The 19,766-nt window shown below is 34.6% G+C and overlaps 2 protein-coding genes across 3 annotated transcripts; both read left to right on the top strand.

The window, feature by feature from the left end:
- The first annotated feature begins 1,506 nt into the window (after positions 1-1,506).
- Positions 1,507-3,514, top strand: LOC112696886 (protein ALP1-like). The gene has a single exon (XM_025749819.3). The coding sequence runs from the start codon at positions 1,793-1,795 to the stop codon at positions 3,329-3,331; it is 1,539 nt and encodes a 512-aa protein (XP_025605604.1). The 5' UTR covers positions 1,507-1,792; the 3' UTR covers positions 3,332-3,514.
- Positions 3,515-8,555: 5,041 nt separating this feature from the next.
- LOC112696871 (uncharacterized) lies at positions 8,556-18,724 on the top strand. Of its 2 annotated transcripts, XM_025749802.3 has the most exons (17): positions 8,639-8,934; positions 9,803-9,914; positions 9,992-10,060; positions 10,779-11,304; positions 11,380-11,656; positions 12,236-12,531; positions 13,622-13,804; positions 14,074-14,817; positions 14,905-14,999; positions 15,084-15,143; positions 15,234-15,322; positions 15,518-16,069; positions 16,250-16,324; positions 16,676-16,746; positions 16,877-16,934; positions 17,306-17,567; positions 17,655-18,724. In XM_025749802.3, exons 4-17 carry the CDS (start codon positions 10,904-10,906, stop codon positions 18,356-18,358), a joined length of 3,867 nt encoding a protein of 1,288 aa, XP_025605587.1. In that variant the 5' UTR covers positions 8,639-8,934; positions 9,803-9,914; positions 9,992-10,060; positions 10,779-10,903; the 3' UTR covers positions 18,359-18,724. The 2 variants fall into 2 exon arrangements, with proteins under 2 accessions (XP_025605584.1, XP_025605587.1); XM_025749799.3 differs by lacking the exon at positions 9,803-9,914 and having other exon boundaries at positions 8,556-8,934.
- The last annotated feature ends 1,042 nt before the right edge of the window (positions 18,725-19,766 follow it).

The raw sequence follows: 19,766 nt of genomic DNA, 5'->3' as shown, positions 1-19,766 counted from the left end.
ATTATAAAAATTAACAGAATAATTTAACCGTATTGATATTGATTGCTAGCAACTTATTGTCAATATTGAGTAACCAAAATGCTTTAAAATATAAAAAATTATATATATATATGATCCAATAAGTAAACAATGACTGATTATTTAAATTTTAAATTTACTAATAGTTGATTTATGTTCTAACAGTGAAAATGAAAACGGGCACGAAATTTCCACGGAGGTATGCATGATTCTTTTTACTGATTGATCAATATTCGCACAAATAAAATTCAACCCTTGAAAAAAGCAATATTCCCACAAGTTCCCGATACTCCCCGATCTTTCCCATAACAATAAGCGTAGCTGACACATGTCAACACCTTCATTATTGATAGAAGAAATATAGAGAGTTAACTAAATATTTATACAATGTATATAATGAAGATGAATTTCAAAATTAACTTAAACTTTTGGAATGAGATGTTTATTATCCCTAATAACTCTAAATAGTATGAGTGATGTTTATTTTTTAATTCATATTGTTTATTGTATACATAGTACAAATATTCCAATAATTTACTAGCAGGACTCTGATTGATAACACACAAATAAAAAGTAGAGTAAAGTATCGTTTTTATCCCCAATGTTTGGGGATAATTCTATTTGTGTCCTTAACGTTTAAATCGTCTTATTTGTATCCCTAACGTTTATAAAAGTGATTCAATGTTATCCTACTATCAATTATACTAACAAATCAGATTATATTTTTAATTATTCTCACTTGGATGTATTCATTCTCAATTAGGTCTCAGTTAGATGGATTCAATTTTAATATTATACACACTATTTGTGTTTAGATTCAATTATGTCCCTAGAAAAGTGAATTATGTAAATTTTGTAGAAATTAGTTAAACTATTTTTCGGAGTGGATCATCGATTCTATTCGAGATATTTGTACTAAAACGTTCATGATGTGTAATTGACGGCAGGATAATATTAAATTTTTTTTATAAATATTAGGGATACAAATAAATTAAGAACACAAATAAAATTTACCCCAAACGTTGAGGACAAAAACGATACTTTACTCTAAAGAGTAAAATAAAATAAAAAATCTCAAGTGTCACTCTAATAAAATATTTTCACTCTAGTAAATATTATGTTAAATTGTTAGTCAAATATGTCAATTAATTTAACGAGTCTGAAATATTATTTTCATATGAAATTTTGTATATTTAAGAGTACAAAAGACTAAAAGAAGTAAAAACGAGTAAAAGTTACAAGTTAAGCCATGACAATAACCAAGAGAACTAAAAACTTAGCATTTTAGCAATTAGTACAAGCTATAGTAATTAGTAAGATCCAAAAAGAAGAAACTGAATTTCGCAACTCCTTCATTTGTCCTCATCCTTATAATTCCTTACAGTTGCTTGCCTCATCCACCTTACAAGATTCCCCATTGACCAGTTGACCGAAGCTTCTCCCCCTTTTCTTATTATCCCTTATCCCAACGTTTTTCATTTCGAACGCGTTCGGATCCGAATATATAAATAACTCCAAAACCACCACGTTTCATTTTTTTTCTTTTTTGTTCCACCGAGTAGTAATACACGCGAGTCATAGTCAGAAGGTCAAAGCAGGTTTCACTAAGCAGAACGCGTTCACATTTGCACACACGCTTCCTCTCTTGTTGCTTCGTATAAAAAGTAAAACCAAACCCCCTCTTTCTCTTCCAAAATTAAATTCTTCACCATTCACATTTCACATTCTTTGTTCACACTCCCAAACTTCGCCACCTTTTAATCCTTTCTTTCACATGGAAATTGGGTCAGCACCTCCAATTCTTACCCTCGAAGATTACTCTTACTTGTTCCCCGATATGGACTCTAATTTTCTCTCTCTCAACAAAAAACGTCACAGGAACGAACAAGACGAAGAAGAAGAAGAAGGAGAAGGAGAAGGAAGGATTAATATTAATAATAATATTAATATTATTAATAATAGTACCGGTTCTTCACTTAACGATTTACTCTCGTCCCTAATTCACTTTGATAACAAGGAAGTGATGGATCCAGAAGAAATGAAGCCAACGATTCCGTTCAATCCTAATCATCATAACTACTTCGCAACAGCGTCGCAATTCCAAGGTCAATTCAACGAATTCAAGCTTGAAGTTGAAGGATTGGAAAATGATTATTCTGGTTCACCAACGAAGAAGGCTCGGCGATCTGCGAATTCTCCGGATAATAATAATCAGGTGCAGGCGAGTGCAGGGTCGAGTTCCATGGGGCCGCAGCGGAGGCTATGGGTTAAGGACCGGTCCAAGGACTGGTGGGAGCGATGCAGCCACCCGGATTTTCCAGAAGAAGAGTTCCGAAGATCGTTCCGTATGAGCAAAGGAACGTTCGAGATGATTTGCAGAGAGTTAGATTCCGCGGTTACGAAGAAGAACACCATGCTTCGCGACGCGATTCCCGTTCGCCAGCGCGTGGCCGTCTGCATTTGGCGGCTCGCCACCGGTGACCCGCTCCGACTGGTGTCGAAGCGGTTCGGACTCGGGATATCCACGTGTCATAAGCTTGTTCTTGAGGTTTGTTCTGCCATTAAAACGGTTCTGATGCCTAAGTTCCTTCATTGGCCTGATGAGTCTGTTATGAAGAAGAACAAGGAAGAATTCGAATCGGTTTTTGGGATCCCTGATGTTGGTGGATCAATGTACACTACACATGTTCCGATCATTGCTCCAAAGACTAATGTAGCTGCTTACTTCAACAAGCGCCATACGGAGAGGAACCAGAAGACTTCTTACTCCATAACCGTCCAAGGAGTGGTTGATCCAAGAGGAGTCTTCACTGACGTGTGTATTGGTTGGCCTGGTTCAATGCCTGATGATCAAGTTCTTGAAAAATCTGCATTGTTTCAGAGAGCTAGCAAGGGAAGCTTGAAGGATGTTTGGGTTGTTGGAAACTCTGGACATCCTCTCATGGATTGGATCTTGGTACCTTACACTCACCAGAATCTAACTTGGACTCAGCATGCTTTCAATGAGAAGATTGGAGACATACAAAAGGTAGCTAAGGGTGCATTCTCCAGGCTTAAGGGTAGGTGGTCTTGTCTTCAGAAGAGGACTGAAGTGAAGCTTCAGGATTTACCTGTTGTTCTTGGTGCTTGTTGTGTTCTTCACAATATATGTGAGATGAGGAATGAGGAGATGGATCCTGATTGGAGTTTTGATCTCTTTGATGATGAGATGGTGGCAGAGAATGGTGTTAGGTCTGCTGCTTCAGTGCAGGCTAGGGATCAGATTGCTCACTATCTGTTACACCATGGCCGGGCAGGCACCACTTTCTTGTAGAAGCTTTCTTTGTTTATCATCATTTCTAGTTGTTTTCTCTAGATTATTGCTGATTCTTTTGGCTATGTTTTGTTATAGTCACATTTGGGAATAAATAAAAAAGGTTGTAATATTGTAATGTTGTAGCACTATGTATAGGCCCAACCAATATATAAAAAGAAAAAGAAAAGTTTGGATACTGAATTTGATTGTTCCTTCTTCCTTATGTTGGCAAAGTTTCACTTTCACCACCCCCTCTCTTTTTTCTACTCAGTTGATAGTAAAACTGGCATGGCATGTGTTAACCTTCATATCTGATTCCGTTATTATGAGTTGTTCTACCTTGTCCCACAATGTTTGACCCTATATGAAGATGGAAACTTAATTGCTGTGCTTTTGGCTTTTGTCTTGCTTGGTTTCCAATCTCAGACAATCATGTCTAAAGTTGAAGTTGATTGCTTATTCACTTATTGTCTTTTTTCATATCTGCACTTGATTATCATTGGTAATTTTGCATGTTGAAATGTACCTATTACCAAAAGAGTCATGTCTGAGGGTGATATCTACTTATTGTATCATTGATTCAGCAAGCATTTTGAACAGTCATATATGTAAATAATTTTTCAGCTGGATTGATTTTTTTTTTTTATATACCAACCACTCTCTGTTTAAATTTCCATCTGCCACTATAAACATTATAAAATTTTCTATTATTTTTTCTCTGCTTCATTCACACCCTGCTCCAACCTTTTCACACCAGAAAGCTCAATCTCTTTGAAGAGATTGGCCAATGGGGATGTTTCCCACTTTGCTTTCAGGGCTTAAATTAATTCCCCTCAATACCATGGTTGGAAATTGCAAACTGATGACATAGACATTATCAAAGGTAGCATTGACTATTGTGGTTGACTAAGGCGTCCCATTATTAATTGCAAAAGACATTTAATATGCATAGTAAGTGCATTGACCTTGACTCTGTAGTTTGTAGTAGTTTAAGTATACGTAAACTTAATCTTTATTTTATTTTATTTTAACATCCCCCCCCCCCCCCTTTTCCCCTCCCTCTTACCACTAGCTAGTACTAGAACTGTAGAAGCATTGATAAAATGTTCAGCTTCCTGTTTATAATCTCTCAAGACCATGGTTTTTTCAAAGACATAGTTTAGTCTTTGTGCACAACCATGATCTTGGAGTTTGCAAAAGAAAACACTACAAATAGAAGCAACACCTCAAGTCAATCTTGTCACTCACTCACATAAATTCATCAAATCCAGTTCATGGTTCCATTGAATGATGCAACACACAAGGACCTGATCAACATAACTTAGTCAACGCCGTAAAGTATTAAATCTGGTTGGTGTCCTAAGTTAGCAGCAGCAGCAAATAGAATAGAATACTAACCCCAAAAGTCAATAGGCCACCGCAGGATTAGGACTTTGGTTTGGTTACTTAATAATAGTACCAAAGACAAAGAGTTGAGACACATGTTTGGTCCCAAAAGATCAATGTTGGCTTCTACCAAGACACAGGTCCAACCAAACTTGTCCCACTGCAAAGAGATGTTGGTGTTAGTGAGGGACAGCCACAGAGGCACATAACTTTGCTTTAACCTATGCTTGGATTGATGGTTAATAATAGAATGGAGCATTATCCTTATTTTAATCTTGGAACAAAAGTGTACTTTGTAAAATGCAGAGTTTTGATGAAATAAGAATTTATTCCATCATAAAATGACAATCATAATGAAAGCACATTATATTCCACTTCACATATTCACCTTAAAGTCTTCTTAAACCACCAACCCTAACAACATCTTAGCTTGTTTTACACAACCACTTTTAACACTTCAAATGCCTCTTTACTCTTAACTCTTGTGTCATGTTCTTCAGAACGGGGTATCCTCAAACTATGCTATTTTTCGTCCTAAACAATTATCAAAGCTCACCACATATGTCAGAATTTCTTGTGAAAGTACTATATGATTCCACTTGTGTTTTTTAACATTTTATAAGAAAAGAACTCACTACTTTTTTCTTCACATTTGTAAGAGTTTTATAAGCGCATAAGAATAGCAATTATGAATTTGTGATGACGCCTATGAGTTGAAAAAATTATTTGAGTAAAAAAGTTGAAATCATATGATAACATGGAATTTCGGATTAGTTTGTTTAGATGCCATTAATTTATTAAAAAAATATTTTTTAGTGTGTTTTGGAAAAAAATTAATAATAAAAGATTAGAAAAATTAAAAAATATCTTTTTTTAGAAGCTATAATTTACATATTTTTTTAAAGATATTTTTTACATAAAAAATATTTTTAACATTATAAACAAAAAAAATTAATATTATCATACCTAAATATAATTATTAAATAAAAAATATATTTACATAAAATATCTAAATATAAAATTATTTTTATTTTTTAAAAAATTCTTTAAAAAAATTACTTGAAAAAAAATCTTATTGTAAAAACTCACTCAAACAAATCCTAAGGTCTTAACATAATAAAGTGGAATTTATACACTTTACTTAACTACAAATACTTTACTTTTGCATCTATCGTTTTAAGTGTCAAAAACTTCCATCATTTTTACTCAGTTAGACATTCTAAATTATAACATAAAAACCAATAACCACTTCGTTATAGCTTCTTTTTTCATTGGGGCGGCAATTCATCTCTCAGAGTGTTATTTTATAATACAGAATAACAAGCAATGTTTACTAAACTTTTGAGTCCACCTACATCACACCAGCTACATATAATCACAAGCAACGAATAGGTATTCAACTGTTTCAAATTGATTTTTTTTTAAGTTTATATTCAAATATCAATCCAATATAATGATTCTTCACAATTTCAATCAAATTTTAGTTTGAATAAGATTTTCTTAACGGTTTTGATTGCATTATATTTGAACACCTCTTAAGACGATGATGATATTACTTACACTAGTCACTATATTGTTGTTGTCAATATGGCTCTCCTTAAAGGTGCATTTTTTTTAAGTAGATTATATTTCATTAATCAATAAAAAATAAAATATAAGAATGTCCAAAACAGAATAGTATAGTAAAAAATAAAATCTTTTAAAAAGTATACTAATGATATACATTTAATAGTGTATAGTCAAATTAAATATAAGTTAAAAGAAAGAAAATAATAAAGTAAATTAAGTAAAACTAAGATATTTTTTTCACGGGGACTGCAAGCTAAAATGGAGATTTTTTAGATTTTACGAGGCAATTTGGCAGAATTTGCGAATATAACAGATGATATTAAAGTGTAGTCTTTAAAGACTAATTGGTTGCATATTTTTTAGCATAGCAAGCAATTGAGGATTTTGATCAGCATTTTTTAACGAGTTAAATAAACAGTAAGTGATTGTCTCTGTTATTTTCTGATAGTAGGGACATATTGACGATGTAAATGAACAGCGACAGTGAATCTGAGTAAAGACTGAAAGGCGGCCATATAGAATTTTTCAAATAAAAATCTTAATTTTGTGAGACAAATTCAGCTTTTTAGAACCCGTTTGGAAGTAGCAGAAGCTACTTTTTCTAACGTTTGAATTATGAAAAGTCAGTACCTGTGTTTGGCACTATTTTAAAAAAACTTTTAAATTTTCGAAAAGTTAATTTATAGCTTTTTGAAGAAGTATAAATATATAAATTCTCCTTCTCGAGAAGTTATTCTATCATTTCCGTAAAAAAAAATTACATAAAAAAATCTAAAAAAAACACTGGAAATACGACCCCAATACCATTTCACCCAAGATTTCATTTGTTCGAAGCATTGACCTTCCATCATCATTTTCAGGTAACGATTTATCTATTAAAAATATTGACCCTCCACCACTATTTTAAAATAATGTTCCATATGAACCATCTATTGCATATATTTCTTCTAGTTTTTTTTGTATCATTTTACCACTCTATTTTTATTATTAAATTTGTATTTAACATTGTGTGTGGTATAAAATCTCAGTTTTAATTTTATTTTTATATAGCTGTTATTATTTTTATAGTTAGTTATAGCAGATTCTTGACCACAATAAAAGAGGAGAAAATTCTAATAGAAGTAAAAATAAATAAAAAAAAATAACAACAAAATATACATTAACACACATTTCACATTTATTTTTTATTTTTATCTACCATATCATACACAATAAAACAGCAAACACTAACTACACAATAATTTTTTTGGCATTGCCATCAAGATTATTATGAATTAAAGTTTTATTACTATTTACCACATATAAGAACATCGTTATGAGTGAAGATGAAGTAGAAAAACTAGTTTTTACCTAAAAAATGGAACTTATAAGAGAGCAAATAAAGAATTAATTGCTTAAACAATTGTAATCTTAGTGATTAGGTTATAGAAAATCAACATTCAATATTGAAAAGTATTTGTTATTATCGTTATTTTAATATCCATTTTTTATGGAAAAAATAGTATTTTGAGTTATTTATCGAAACGCTACAACTTTAAAATAAGTACTTCTATAACTAAAAATCCAAACACAAAATAACCTATTTATAAGTTACTATTAATAAAAGTCCTTATACTTTAATCCCTCTTTTTCCAAAAGAACTTATTTAAGTTGTTTATCCAAATTTTACAGTTCAATTTATGACTTCTTCTGCTCTATTATTAAGTAAGGAGTCATGTATGTTTTATCGATTAAATAAATTTTAATAGAAGAGTGTTAGTGGCAACAATTTTTATGTTTTGTAACCATCAATTCAATAGTATTTTTAATGGTGTGAAATTTGATGGTTAAATTTTGGCTACAAAATACAAAAAATGCTGACCCTAGATTTTCTCATTTTAATATTCTATTTATTATGTTTTACATTAATGTCTTAAATTTTAAATTTTAAATTTTAAATTTAAGATACAAGACATTTAGAATTTAAAATTCAGAATTTAGTATTTATAATTTAAATTTTAAAATTTAAAAAGTGCATTCTTCACTTTCTCCATAATGTATTAATATTTACCAAAAAATATTTGGCATTATATATTTTCTAATGAATTGGTTATTATTTTATTTAACAAAAATATTTTATATACATAAAAAAGCAGCACTAAATTAATTTGTATATCATCTAAACTATTGGTAAACAAGTTATTATTCAACTAAACTTTTAATTAAGAGTCCTAAAGAATTATAGAAACATGAGATATACCAAAAGATTAAATTTATTATATCATATTATAGCACATTGCATATGATTATGTGACACCATCTCAATAATCACATCACATGTTGGTAACTCATTGCCAGTTATATATACCGTATTAAAAGGTCGGTATCTCCAAAAAGCCCCTGCAAAAATGGCAACACAAATTTCCGGAAAACAGAATGTATGGGCAAAAGAGTAATATCAAATTGGTCCAATTGTTGCCGATCAAAACACCGGTCTCCTCGTCCTCCATGGCTTCGCTTCGTACGAAATTGGAGGTCCAACTCAGGCAACTCAACTCTTCGCAACATTAATTTCCCAAATTCGAAAAAAAAAACCCCAAACCCTCGATTCCTTAAATTACTCAAATTCTCCATCCTCACCCAAAATTCCCCAATACCACTCTCTCATCATTGCAACGATTCAAAAGGTGTTCAATTTTGATTTCCTCCTCCGTTTATTTTTTTTCCCAGTTTTGATTCAGCTTCTAGGGTTTAGTCTCATGCAATTTTGAATGCTTTTACTTGGGTCGTGGAGGTAGTTTGTTATTTATTATTATTGCTTTTTATTTTTTTTGGTTGATTCAACCCCTAGGGTTTCGTCTCTTACTTTTAATTTTTATTTATTTTTTAAATTGTGCTTCCAAGCAAATTGAGATGAAGAATATAAGGGGGAAGGGGTGTTTGCTTGCATGGAGTTGCTACACTGTATGCAACACGAGCTATGCTGTTGATAGATGCAAATTTATTTTTCTGTTGATTTTTATCGGATTACCACTTTGGATAACAATTTACCAAAATTATATATTATATTATACTTTTTTTTTACTATTTCATAAATTAAAAAAATTTATTGAAGTTTAGAGTGCATAGTAATTTTTGTTAATGTGCGGCCATTGGGTAATAGATTAGTAGATAATGTATTGTAGTGAACTTTAAGAGTACGAAGATGGGTGAATTTTGGAAGGAAAAATTTTAAGCAGCAGAATGCATTTGATGTTACTGTCTGGACATTGAGAAAGTGGGTCTTTTAACTTCTTTTTTTGGTAATATTTTTTGGTGGGGTTAGAAATTGTGCTGATTATTTTAATGATTTGCATTCTGTCTGTTTTTATGTTAATGAAGCATAATTAATGTGATAGCGTTTATTGGGTGTAGTCATTGGTTTCCATGTGGTATGCTGTAAATAAATCTCCGTAACATTTAGAATGTGGATGATATAGATTTTCCATGATTCTAAGTTGAGCATTTATTTCTGTTAAACTATGTTCCTGTGTATGATCATGATGCTTGGTAAAGTTCTGTCAATCGGACTTGCTTGTGATTGCATTTGTGACTTGCTTGGGATGGGCTTGCTTGTCAGCAGAGCACAATACTGGCTTATGTAGATTTGGAGAAACTTATACTCATGGTTTGTTCAGTTCATCTTTTCAATGTTTACATGGGTGTCCTTGTTAACAATATATTCCTTCATATAATAATCTGCAGCATCAAAAGATACCTACACTCACAACAGAGAGTGCTTGATGACATATTATTGCTGCTAAGACTTAAAAGGTCAGTGCTTTGCATCTCGCCTGGAAAGAATATTCATGGTATTTCTCATTCCATTGTGATTGAGGTAGTTAAATTGTTTATGTAATGTGAACTGTGAAGAGAGTTGCTATGAGAACATTAGGTCATCGTCTTGTGCTATATGTTTCATTAAAAGTGAGTTTTTCGTCTCAACTCTTGGGGAGGTATATACTGTACAGAGATGATAAAATAGTGATTTAAGGATGTGGACTCATAAGTATTAATGGTATACCTTTTGATGACTTTTTGAGTATTTGTTTTAAGTAGTTTTTTTTATGAGAATCCGGTTGCTCTTAACTTTGAGATTTCTGTGGTTTGGTTTTTATGTTTGGAAATACCTTTATGAACATTGCCACAATATGGTTTTTCTTATTTCTGAAAAAAAAGAGTAAGAAAAAATACAATGGAGTAATGTGGTTGCAGTTAGGAGAATGGCATAACTTTAACTATTCAATTGAGTGCCATATGATGTCTTAGCAATTAGTGTTTAATATCTGGATTTTTCCCCCTTAAAAAGAAAAAAAAAGGGGGGGGGGGGCTGGAGTTGTTTCATTTTATGAATGGTACTTTTGAGAATTACTACGTCAAGTCCTGATCTGCAGTTGCAAGACATTCATTCATTTGAAAATATTACATAAGTATCTTTGTATCTCATTAAGAAGAGTTTGATTTTTGTCTGAGATTATGTTGACCATTTCAGGTGCTTTGTCCGATTGATTTCTGGTGATTTGGATTCGCCCTTTATGTGGCTTAGTGCCATATCTTTGTCATGCATTGCTCTGTGTCTTGTAACTTTTATTCAAATGCTGTGTGCATACTAGTGCAATGGCAACATCTAGCAAGTTTGATCCAACTTCCAGTAGCCCAGATAGACCATTGTACACTGGGCAGCGTGGATCCCACATGGCTGCTTCATTAGATAGATCAGGTAGCTTCCGTGAAAGCATGGAAAGTCCTATGTTGTCTTCTCTTACAAGCATGTCAAGAAGCAGCTCTTCAGCAACACACGGGGATGTGGTGAACTTCTTCAATTGTGTGAACTTTGATTCAAAATTGTTAGCGGGAGAGCACAAGTCTAATCGTCAAATAGATTATAAACGTCATGTAAATGTTGCACTTGGAATTTCACCTGATGAATCTCCGTCTAGTTCTTCAAAAGGCAAGCTAGTACCAGAAGAAATCAAACGACTGAAGGATACCTTGTATGCAAGCCATTTGAAGGCGAGGTAGTTTTGTAGGTTTTTGCTATGTGTTAAAGTTATGCATGTATAAATAAGTACTAATATTTGATTATTCAACAGGGAACGTGTGAAAATGTTCAGTGACGCCTTATCCGTATTCCACAAGGTTTTCCCAAGTATAACTTCAAAGAAGAGATCTCGGGCTGAAGGGTTTTCTAGTGATCGATCCAATGCCATCTTAAGTGATCGGACAGTCTTGGGGCCAAGCATAAGTAAGGTCGGAATTCAAGGTCATGCGGCCACAGGTACTTTTGAACTTGAGCAGCAAAAGTCAGAAGAACGGACCAAAAATCCTGTTCCTAACAAGCGCACTCGAACTTCTATGCTTGATGTCAGGGTATGTGTTTTTGGTCCGCCTCCCATTCTTTTTTGCCAGTATTAACATTGAACGGATTTGACTCCTTTAGGTAGCTCCTATTGCTTATCCCGTTCTTTACTATTCTAAAGTAAATATTGCATGTTTATAGTTGGTATGAGCTCTAGTAGTCTATTTTGGAACATTTGTTCTTCATATATACATGGAAAACTACTTTTGTTGAAGTCTATCTCTGCGAAGTTTGCTTAATAGAGCATTTATTTCTTGGTGCTCTGGAAGATATCATCCTTGTATGTAATTATAATTTATGAAAGTATTTGTGTGTTAATATATTGTGTGCTATCCTTTTAAGCTTGTATGTAGTGCTTCATGTGCTTTGAGTTGGTTTTTGCCGTTCGCATTTGTTCTCTGAAAGATGGAATACAGAGAATTCTTTCTTTCTTTCTTTTTTCTTTCCCCCCTGTTTTTCTGTTCTCAGATGGCATATGTGTGTTGTGGCTTTATGCCTTTATTCTTTCCATGGAGAGTCAGCTTTCATATTGGCATGGGAATTCCTTAAAACTTGTTGAATAAAGCCGATTTGTTTTTGATGAACTGCAGATGGATGTGCGAACCAATTCTCTCGTCAGGCCATCTGGACCTGTTGATAGAGAAAAGGAAATGCTACGGATTACCAACAGTGGTGCTGTTCAGGGTGAGGAACGAGCTTTACCTATTGGAGGTGATGGTTGGGAAAAGTCAAAAATGAAGAAGAAGCGTTCCTGCATCAAACTAGATGGTTCTCCAAACACATTGACAAAACCTGTTAACACCTTCCAGGAAACTAAACAGGGAATGCAACAAAGACTTGTTGCTGATGGCCGGTCAAAACTGAGTAACGATTCTCATTCTTTCAGGTATGAATATGTTGTGTACATTAAGGCAGTTTTCTTGTAGTATTTTTTTCCCCAATATAATATATTCTTTTCAAAATTAAAGAATGATGTCAAAAATGTATGTATTGTGGAAAGATATGAAATCCTCTTCAAAAGATAAAAGCAAAAGAGCTGGAAGGCAAGAAAACAAAAAGAAGGCAAAAATAAATAAATAAAATACTTTTAGCAGTTCTCTTGGTAAGTTGGCAGGATGTGTCAAATTTGTGCCATACACAAAAATTTGTGTTTGATTAAGCTCTAGACATATCTATGTAACTCCAATTTTTCAAAACAGGCAATATATAAATATATAACTAACAAAATTATGCTCACAGTATATACTAAAAGCAGATGAAAAGTAAATACTCAATACATTTTTCATTTCGATATTTAGAAGGTTATTTTTATTTTCTTATAAAATTAAGAAAAAATTGTGGGGTAGCCATGACTACTGTACATCATATTGTAGATCCATTGGTAACCATGCTGAAAATACAGCGCATAAAAATGCCTTACCTGTGAACTTGCACCTTATTCTGCTAATGTAAATTTAAACTTCTACATTTTTTCCGCATTGTATACACCATTATTCTTTTAAAGGTTCTTTGCCATTCACTTATTCTAATGCTAGATATTAGGTGGTCAAATCAAATGGTAAAAGTAAATGAAATTTGATATGGTAAGAATCTTTCTATTGTGTTCGGATACAAATTGAATAGCGACCCCTTCTTTTGGTTAATGCTAATTTGTTAAAATTTTCCTTTTATGGATATCTATATTAATTGAAGAATAAAATTAATTTGTAGGAGACAACTGTTTGGGGGTTGTCTCCAGATAGTGTATATGCAAAAGGATTTACTTCAAAACTCACATGATTTTGATTATTATTGTGAGTACTTTGCTAGGTTGTTTCTGATTATAAAGATCAAAATTCGCATATTGAACATATCATGTACTGTTTTTCTTGCTATGAGCAGGAGCTTTTTTTCCTTCTTTTTAATGATTCAATTCCGTTTTGATTATCCTGATATGATCTAGCCTAAAAATACAATATTTTTCTGTCTTTCTGTAGGCCGGGGGTATCTAATGGAACTGTTGGAAGTGGAAAATCAGATGGCATCTCTCAACAGACTGGGTTGGCCATCCGTACCTCTACCCCTAGAAATGACCAAGATAATGGTTCCCTTGTCAACGAGAGGCGGGGTCGTCCTGCTAGTTCAGACAAGGAAAAGGTGAACTTCAAAGCTGTTAACAAGTAAGTGCAAATCAGTGAGCCCTTTTTTTGTTTTATAGTTCTACGTTTCTTTTGGTTATAATTATCATCCTTGATGACATCCCCCCCCCCCCCCCCAAAACAAAAGTTTGTCGCCGCTGCTTGTTGCTTTCTCCTAATTTTCTTGTTTTGTGTAGGGTTGTTCAGTTTTTTCTTCATTGTGTGCTCTGACGCCTTGTGACTATTGTTCAAATGTCTTTTGATATTTATTTTGTAATTTATTCAATGTCTATGCTTTGTTCTATGCACAGGGCAACTGTTCGAGATGAATTTAATTCTGCTAGCCCCACCTCTGGTACAAAGATGAATTCTGCTATTCGGGCCCCACGATCAAGTTCAGGAGTTGCCCCCAAGTTGTCACCAGTTGTCCATAGAGCAGCTGTTCCTAATGACTGGGAGCTGTCTCATTGCACCACAAAGCCTCCTGCTGGTGTTGGTACAAACAATCGCAAACGTGTGGCATCAGCACGGTCATCTTCCCCACCTGTTGTTCACTGGCAAAGGCCGCAAAAGAGCTCTCGCACTGCTAGAAGAACAAATTTCATGCCCAGTGCTTCAAATAACGATGAAGCTCCTTCTTCGGATGCTGTCTCTGATGTGGCTGGTAATGATGCTGGGCTAGGATTTGCTAGACGCTTGGTTGGCAATTCGCAACAAAATAAATTAAAAGGCGATACTTCATCTTCAGCTGCCTTATCTGAAAGTGAAGAGTCAGGGATGGCTGAGGTTAAACCACCAAAAGAGAAGAGCAGGAAATCAGAAGAGATTGAACAGAAAGGTGGACAAAACATTCAAAAGGTGTCTAACTTGGTCTTGCCAACAAGAAAGAATAAGATTATATCTGGAGAAGAACATGGAGATGGTGTTCGAAGGCAGGGAAGGACAGGACGGGGTTTTACTGCCTCAAGGTCTCTGGTGCCAATGACATCTGAAAAGCTTGGAAATATTGGAACTGCAAAACAACTTAGAAGTGCAAGACTAGAGAAGAATGAGAGGTTAAACTCTCTGTTTGAATAGTTTAAGTTGTTCAGTGATTTTTTGGTTGCACATTAACGTTTTATTGCTTTTATGAATCCTTGCAGCAAGGCAGGTCGTCCACCAACTAGGAAACTTTCTGACCGTAAAGCCTATGCACGTCAGAAGCCTACTGCTGTTAGTGCAGCAGCAGACTTTATTGGTACTAGTTCCTGTTTAAGATCAATTGACTAAAGTTTTCACTGTGACTGCATGTAGTTATTCACCTTTGGTTTTAATGGTTTAGTTGGGTCAGAAGATGGACATGAAGAGCTGTTGGCTGCTGTAAAGGCTGTTATCAACTCTGGTATGTGTCTTACTTTATACTATCTTATTTGTTGCCCATATGTGTTCCTCTGGTGGAGTAATTTTGAAGAGAAAAAAAATATTGGTGCAGCTCGTGCCTTTTCCAGCCCGTTCTGGAAGCAGATGGAGCCTTTCTTCAGTTTAATATCTGAGGATGATATTGCTAACTGGAAGCAGAAGGTACTTTTCTTCACCTTTAGAAAGAGTGGAAAGTTTCTTTTGCTTATAATGCTCTAATGGTCTGTAAATAAACTTTTTGTTGTCAATTAAAGCATAACTAAATTTACTCGAAAAGTTGGATTTTTTGAGAGAAAGCTGTGATAGGACCAAATTAATCAAATTTTGATACTTTTTAACATGTCATTTGGCATGTAGGAAAATCTTGAATCAAGCACACCGATGCACACTGATGAAACCATTGGTAATGGATTTGGGCTGAATGGCTTTGAAAGAGATGTTGGCCTTGATGCTCAAAGGAGTACTGGAATTATTGCAGAGCAGTTACAACCATCTAAAGGAGATCATAGTTCAACTCCTCTCTATCAAAGGCTTATAGCAGCATTAATCTCAGAGGATTGTGATAGTGGAGGTGAAGATTTCAAGTTTGATGCATACGATGCTGAATTTGAGACCGACGGGGAGTTTGAATTGAGTGGCTTGGATTATCGATCACGTACTGATTTTCAGTTTTGTTTTCCTTCTGCTTATAATGGTTATCGGATTTTTGGGAATCCAGAACATAATGAAGGTGAAAATGATGTAGTTCGTATTCCATCAACTGGGTTAAATTCAAGCCTTGCTAACTCTGTAAATGGGTTACTCCATGATAAAGAATCAAGATGTTCAGAGCTGCAATATGATAGCTTAGATATTAATGATAAGCTTCTTTTGGAGCTTCAAAGCATTGGAATTGCCCTGGAACCAGTGGTAAGCTTATCTGCCAAATCCGATGAATTTAACTAAACTGTTCTGGTTTGTTCTGCATTCCAACTGGAAGTCTTCTTATTGATGTAACCATTGGATTTATTGTAAGATGTTTTTGGTTTTTATAATTAAATCTTTTTGCATGCTAGTATGATGCTTATTGATTTGCTTTTCTTTTTCAAGCCTGAAATGTCACACACAGATGATGAACGAATAATGGAGGAGATTGCTAGGGTAGAGGAGCTTTACCAAGGACAGGTACTGAATGAAGCTGAGGCCAAGTTATATATTTACCCATACTTAGGATTTCTTGTAATAGTTATACATTCAATATTTATGTTAGTTTGGTAAGATGGTAATCAGAAGCGGGGCCCTTATGGGGGCATGCGGGAGAAGGGAAGGGAAGGGAAAGGAAATTAATATGAAGGGAATTTTTAGGAATCTTATTCTTACCATGCCACTCTCCCCACATACTAACTGACATGGGACTATCATTTTCCAAGTTTATTGTAAATATGTGGGCTTGGCTCAGAAGTTTCATTCAACATTGAAATTAACCTCATTTTTAATATGCAATTTACTTTTTGATCTTGCTTCTTGAATATTCAGGTTTCCAAGAAGAAAGGCATGCTAGATGGATTGTTGAATTCTGCCACAGTGGGAAAAGAACTTCTAGAAAAGTAATTGCAGCGTCATTTATGATTTATTTGTTTTGAATAAAAAAAAGTTACTTATACCCTTATCATTTGCTTAGTTTAAGCATTTTTAGCCTACAATACGCTCATGAAAATGCTAATTTCTGGTTAACAGGGATTTTGAACGACGTGCCATGGAAAAACTCATTGTAATGGCTTATGAGAAGTACATGGTAATCTTCCTAACATATAGTGTGATTCCCCTTATTCATAGTATATAATATTACCATTTACTACTGGAAAGAGGGAGTAAATATCAAGATATAAATTCAGACATGATATATTGACATATTCCAAGGAATTACGAGCATTAGGGGAATTTTACCTGTGGTAGCCAACTAGGCTCAAGCCTTGGAATTCAGTGGACTCTGTATACTGATGGTTTGGATTACCTTTTTATGTTATCATTAGGAAAAAAAAACTTCCTGTTGGAGAGGCAGTGGATATGCATCTTTACCTGTGATTGAAGGGGCTGTTTCTGTGCCTAAAACTTGTGACCATTAGGTCATATGGCAAAGTGTACTGACAAATGATTTATTGACAGGCTTGTTGGGGTCCTGGTACCTCGGGTGGGCGAAATTCAAGCAACAAAATGGCCAAGCAAGCTGCATTGGGATTTGTTAAGCGGACATTGGAACGGTGCCATCAGTTTGAAGATACAGGCAAGAGCTGCTTCAGTGAGTCTTCGTTCAAGGATATGTTCGTTGCTGCTGCTACCCAGCTTAATGCTGTCCGGCAATTAGATGGAATGGAGGCTGAATCCTCAAAACCATATGTTTCTCCCCTTACTCTGGAAGCAAGAACAGGTGCGTTCTGCATTACTTTATTTAATAGCTGCTCTAATCTGCTTGCGTTGGCTGTGTTAAGTGCCATCATTTTGTTTCTTTTTGCAGCCTCCATGGGTTCACAGCAGAGCCCTTCACAATTTAGTCAGAATTTAGATAATCATGATCTAAGTTCATCAGATATGTTCCCTGCTATAAATCATTCATCTGAACAAAATGGTGGGAAGGAGGACCTCTGGTCAAATAGGTTGAAGAAGAGGGAATTGTCCCTTGATGATGTTGGTGGTACAATAGGTACTTCAAGTGCTCCTGGCATTGTAAGTTCTCTAACAAGCAGTGCAAAAGGAAAGAGAAGTGAGAGGGATAGAGATGGAAAGGGACATGGCAGAGAGGTGCTATCTAGAAATGGAACTACAAAAGTTGGTAGGCCTGCATCATCCAGTGCTAAGGGAGAAAGAAAATCCAAAGCAAAGCCTAAGCAGAAAGCAACACAGCATTCTGTTTCAGTCAATGGCCTCGTTGGCAAGTTATCAGAGCAGCCTAAAGCAGCATTCCCATCTAGTTCAAAATCAAATGAAACGTCTACTAATAGCAATGCCAAGGAAAAGGATGAGTATGGCTTGGGTGGTTTGGATGAACACGAGCCTATAGATTTGTCCAACCTACAGCTACCAGGAATTGACGATCTTGCTGACCAAGGTCAGGATCTTGGTTCATGGTTGAATATTGATGACGATGGATTACAAGATAACGATTTCATGGGCCTTGAAATTCCCATGGATGACCTTTCAGACTTGAATATGATGGTCTGAAGCTGCTTTCTTTGTATAGTCCTGTTCATTATACCAATAACAAAGGAACAAAGTACTTATAAGAAATGACTAGTCACATAGGATAGTCTTATGGCTAATCCTGTCCACAATTAGGTTATATAGATTCTTTGGTAGACTCTCCAAGTTGGTTTTGAGTGACCTTTCCATCTGTTTCAGATTTTGCTCGTGTCGAAATTCGTGACTTCCACTGTAAAGATCTTTTTGTTCTAGGTACAATTTAGTATTTCTAGTAGATTATATGTTAGCCACAGTACCCTGGTTGTAGCTCTTACAAATCAGAGACAAGGCCCCTTGTACATACATTTAATATTTCTAATAAAATCAGCTTTTCATTTTCTGCAGTAACATCAGGTTGAAATCTTCTGTTGGCCTTTTCAAGCCCTTCCCCCCTTCTTCCCTTTATCATTTTCCATTTTATTCTGAGCATAGGATTTTTGTTGGTACTTTGAGCTCTGCAGATATGAAGTTGAGTTGTTTATGTATCCAGGTGCAGTCCAGATTTTTAACTTTTGTGCAGAAAAGCGGTGGCATTTATGCTTCATCAGATTAGCAGATTCTGGTTAACTTTCATCATCAGGGTGTTGGATTTATTATCTGCAAGAATAAAGCGCTCTGTTTCTATGTTTTTCAATTAAAGGTTTTGAAAGTAAACCTGGTTTACACATTTTGCCTGATCTTTTAATAATCATAAAAGATCATTACAAAGCATTGAGAGTTCAGATATCCTTGTTGACTCAAGATGTTGAAGATTAATCAGGCATCTTGTTGGTAAGTAAACTCAGATATTCTTGGCAGGATTAGTGCTTGGACAATTTTTTTATTTAAGTAATTGAGCTGCAAGCTGAATCCTTCATGGAATTCCCAATTTCATATCATTTTCTAAGTTCTGATATGATTTTAGTTAAACAATCTTGCTGTGATCTTGTAGAAAAATTCGGTTGGAACATAAATGTTCAAGTTAACTTGGATGGTATGTTGTCCATGTATAACTTCACTCACATGATTGTCTTTCTCCTTACACTTGAGTTCCTCATGATATATTTGACTTGATGCTGCTGCTGGAGTCAGGTTTTTGCTCTATATATTGGGACTTGATGAGAATCTGTCAGAACCTTTGACATTTATCCAAGAAACCCTTGAAGAATCTTTCTGGTGTTTCTTCTAACAGACATAGGGATCATGTTCTTCCTTGTTAACTATCCAATAATATTCTTTTTTTTTTTTGTTTCAATTAGCAAAATCTTTATTTCAATTTAATGGCATTAAACATAGTAACATGCAGAAAGAGAAGACATAAGAGAGAGAAAGGGATGAATGATTGGAGGAGTGAATATGATATGGTCGGTTGGTCAGCTCCCAAGATGGAGAGAGAGAGAACACGTGGAGA

The sequence above is a fragment of the Arachis hypogaea genome, chromosome 1 (assembly GCF_003086295.3).
Source record: "Arachis hypogaea cultivar Tifrunner chromosome 1, arahy.Tifrunner.gnm2.J5K5, whole genome shotgun sequence".
NCBI classification, from domain to species: Eukaryota; Viridiplantae; Streptophyta; class Magnoliopsida; order Fabales; family Fabaceae; genus Arachis; species Arachis hypogaea.
This window is presented reverse-complemented; position numbering and strand designations above follow the sequence as displayed.

What these genes read in the sequence shown, in the direction of transcription:
- LOC112696886 (XM_025749819.3), top strand. Translation starts at nt 1,793, where the DNA reads ATGGAAATTGGGTCAGCACCTCCAATTCTTACCCTCGAAGATTACTCT.
- LOC112696871 (XM_025749799.3), top strand. Translation starts at nt 10,904, where the DNA reads ATGGCAACATCTAGCAAGTTTGATCCAACTTCCAGTAGCCCAGATAGA. An exon ending in TGCAGCAGCAGACTTTATTG is followed by an intron (nt 15,000 to 15,083) that starts GTACTAGTTCCT and finishes TTAATGGTTTAG; the next exon opens with TTGGGTCAGAAGATGGACAT. An exon ending in TACTCTGGAAGCAAGAACAG is followed by an intron (nt 17,568 to 17,654) that starts GTGCGTTCTGCA and finishes TTCTTTTTGCAG; the next exon opens with CCTCCATGGGTTCACAGCAG.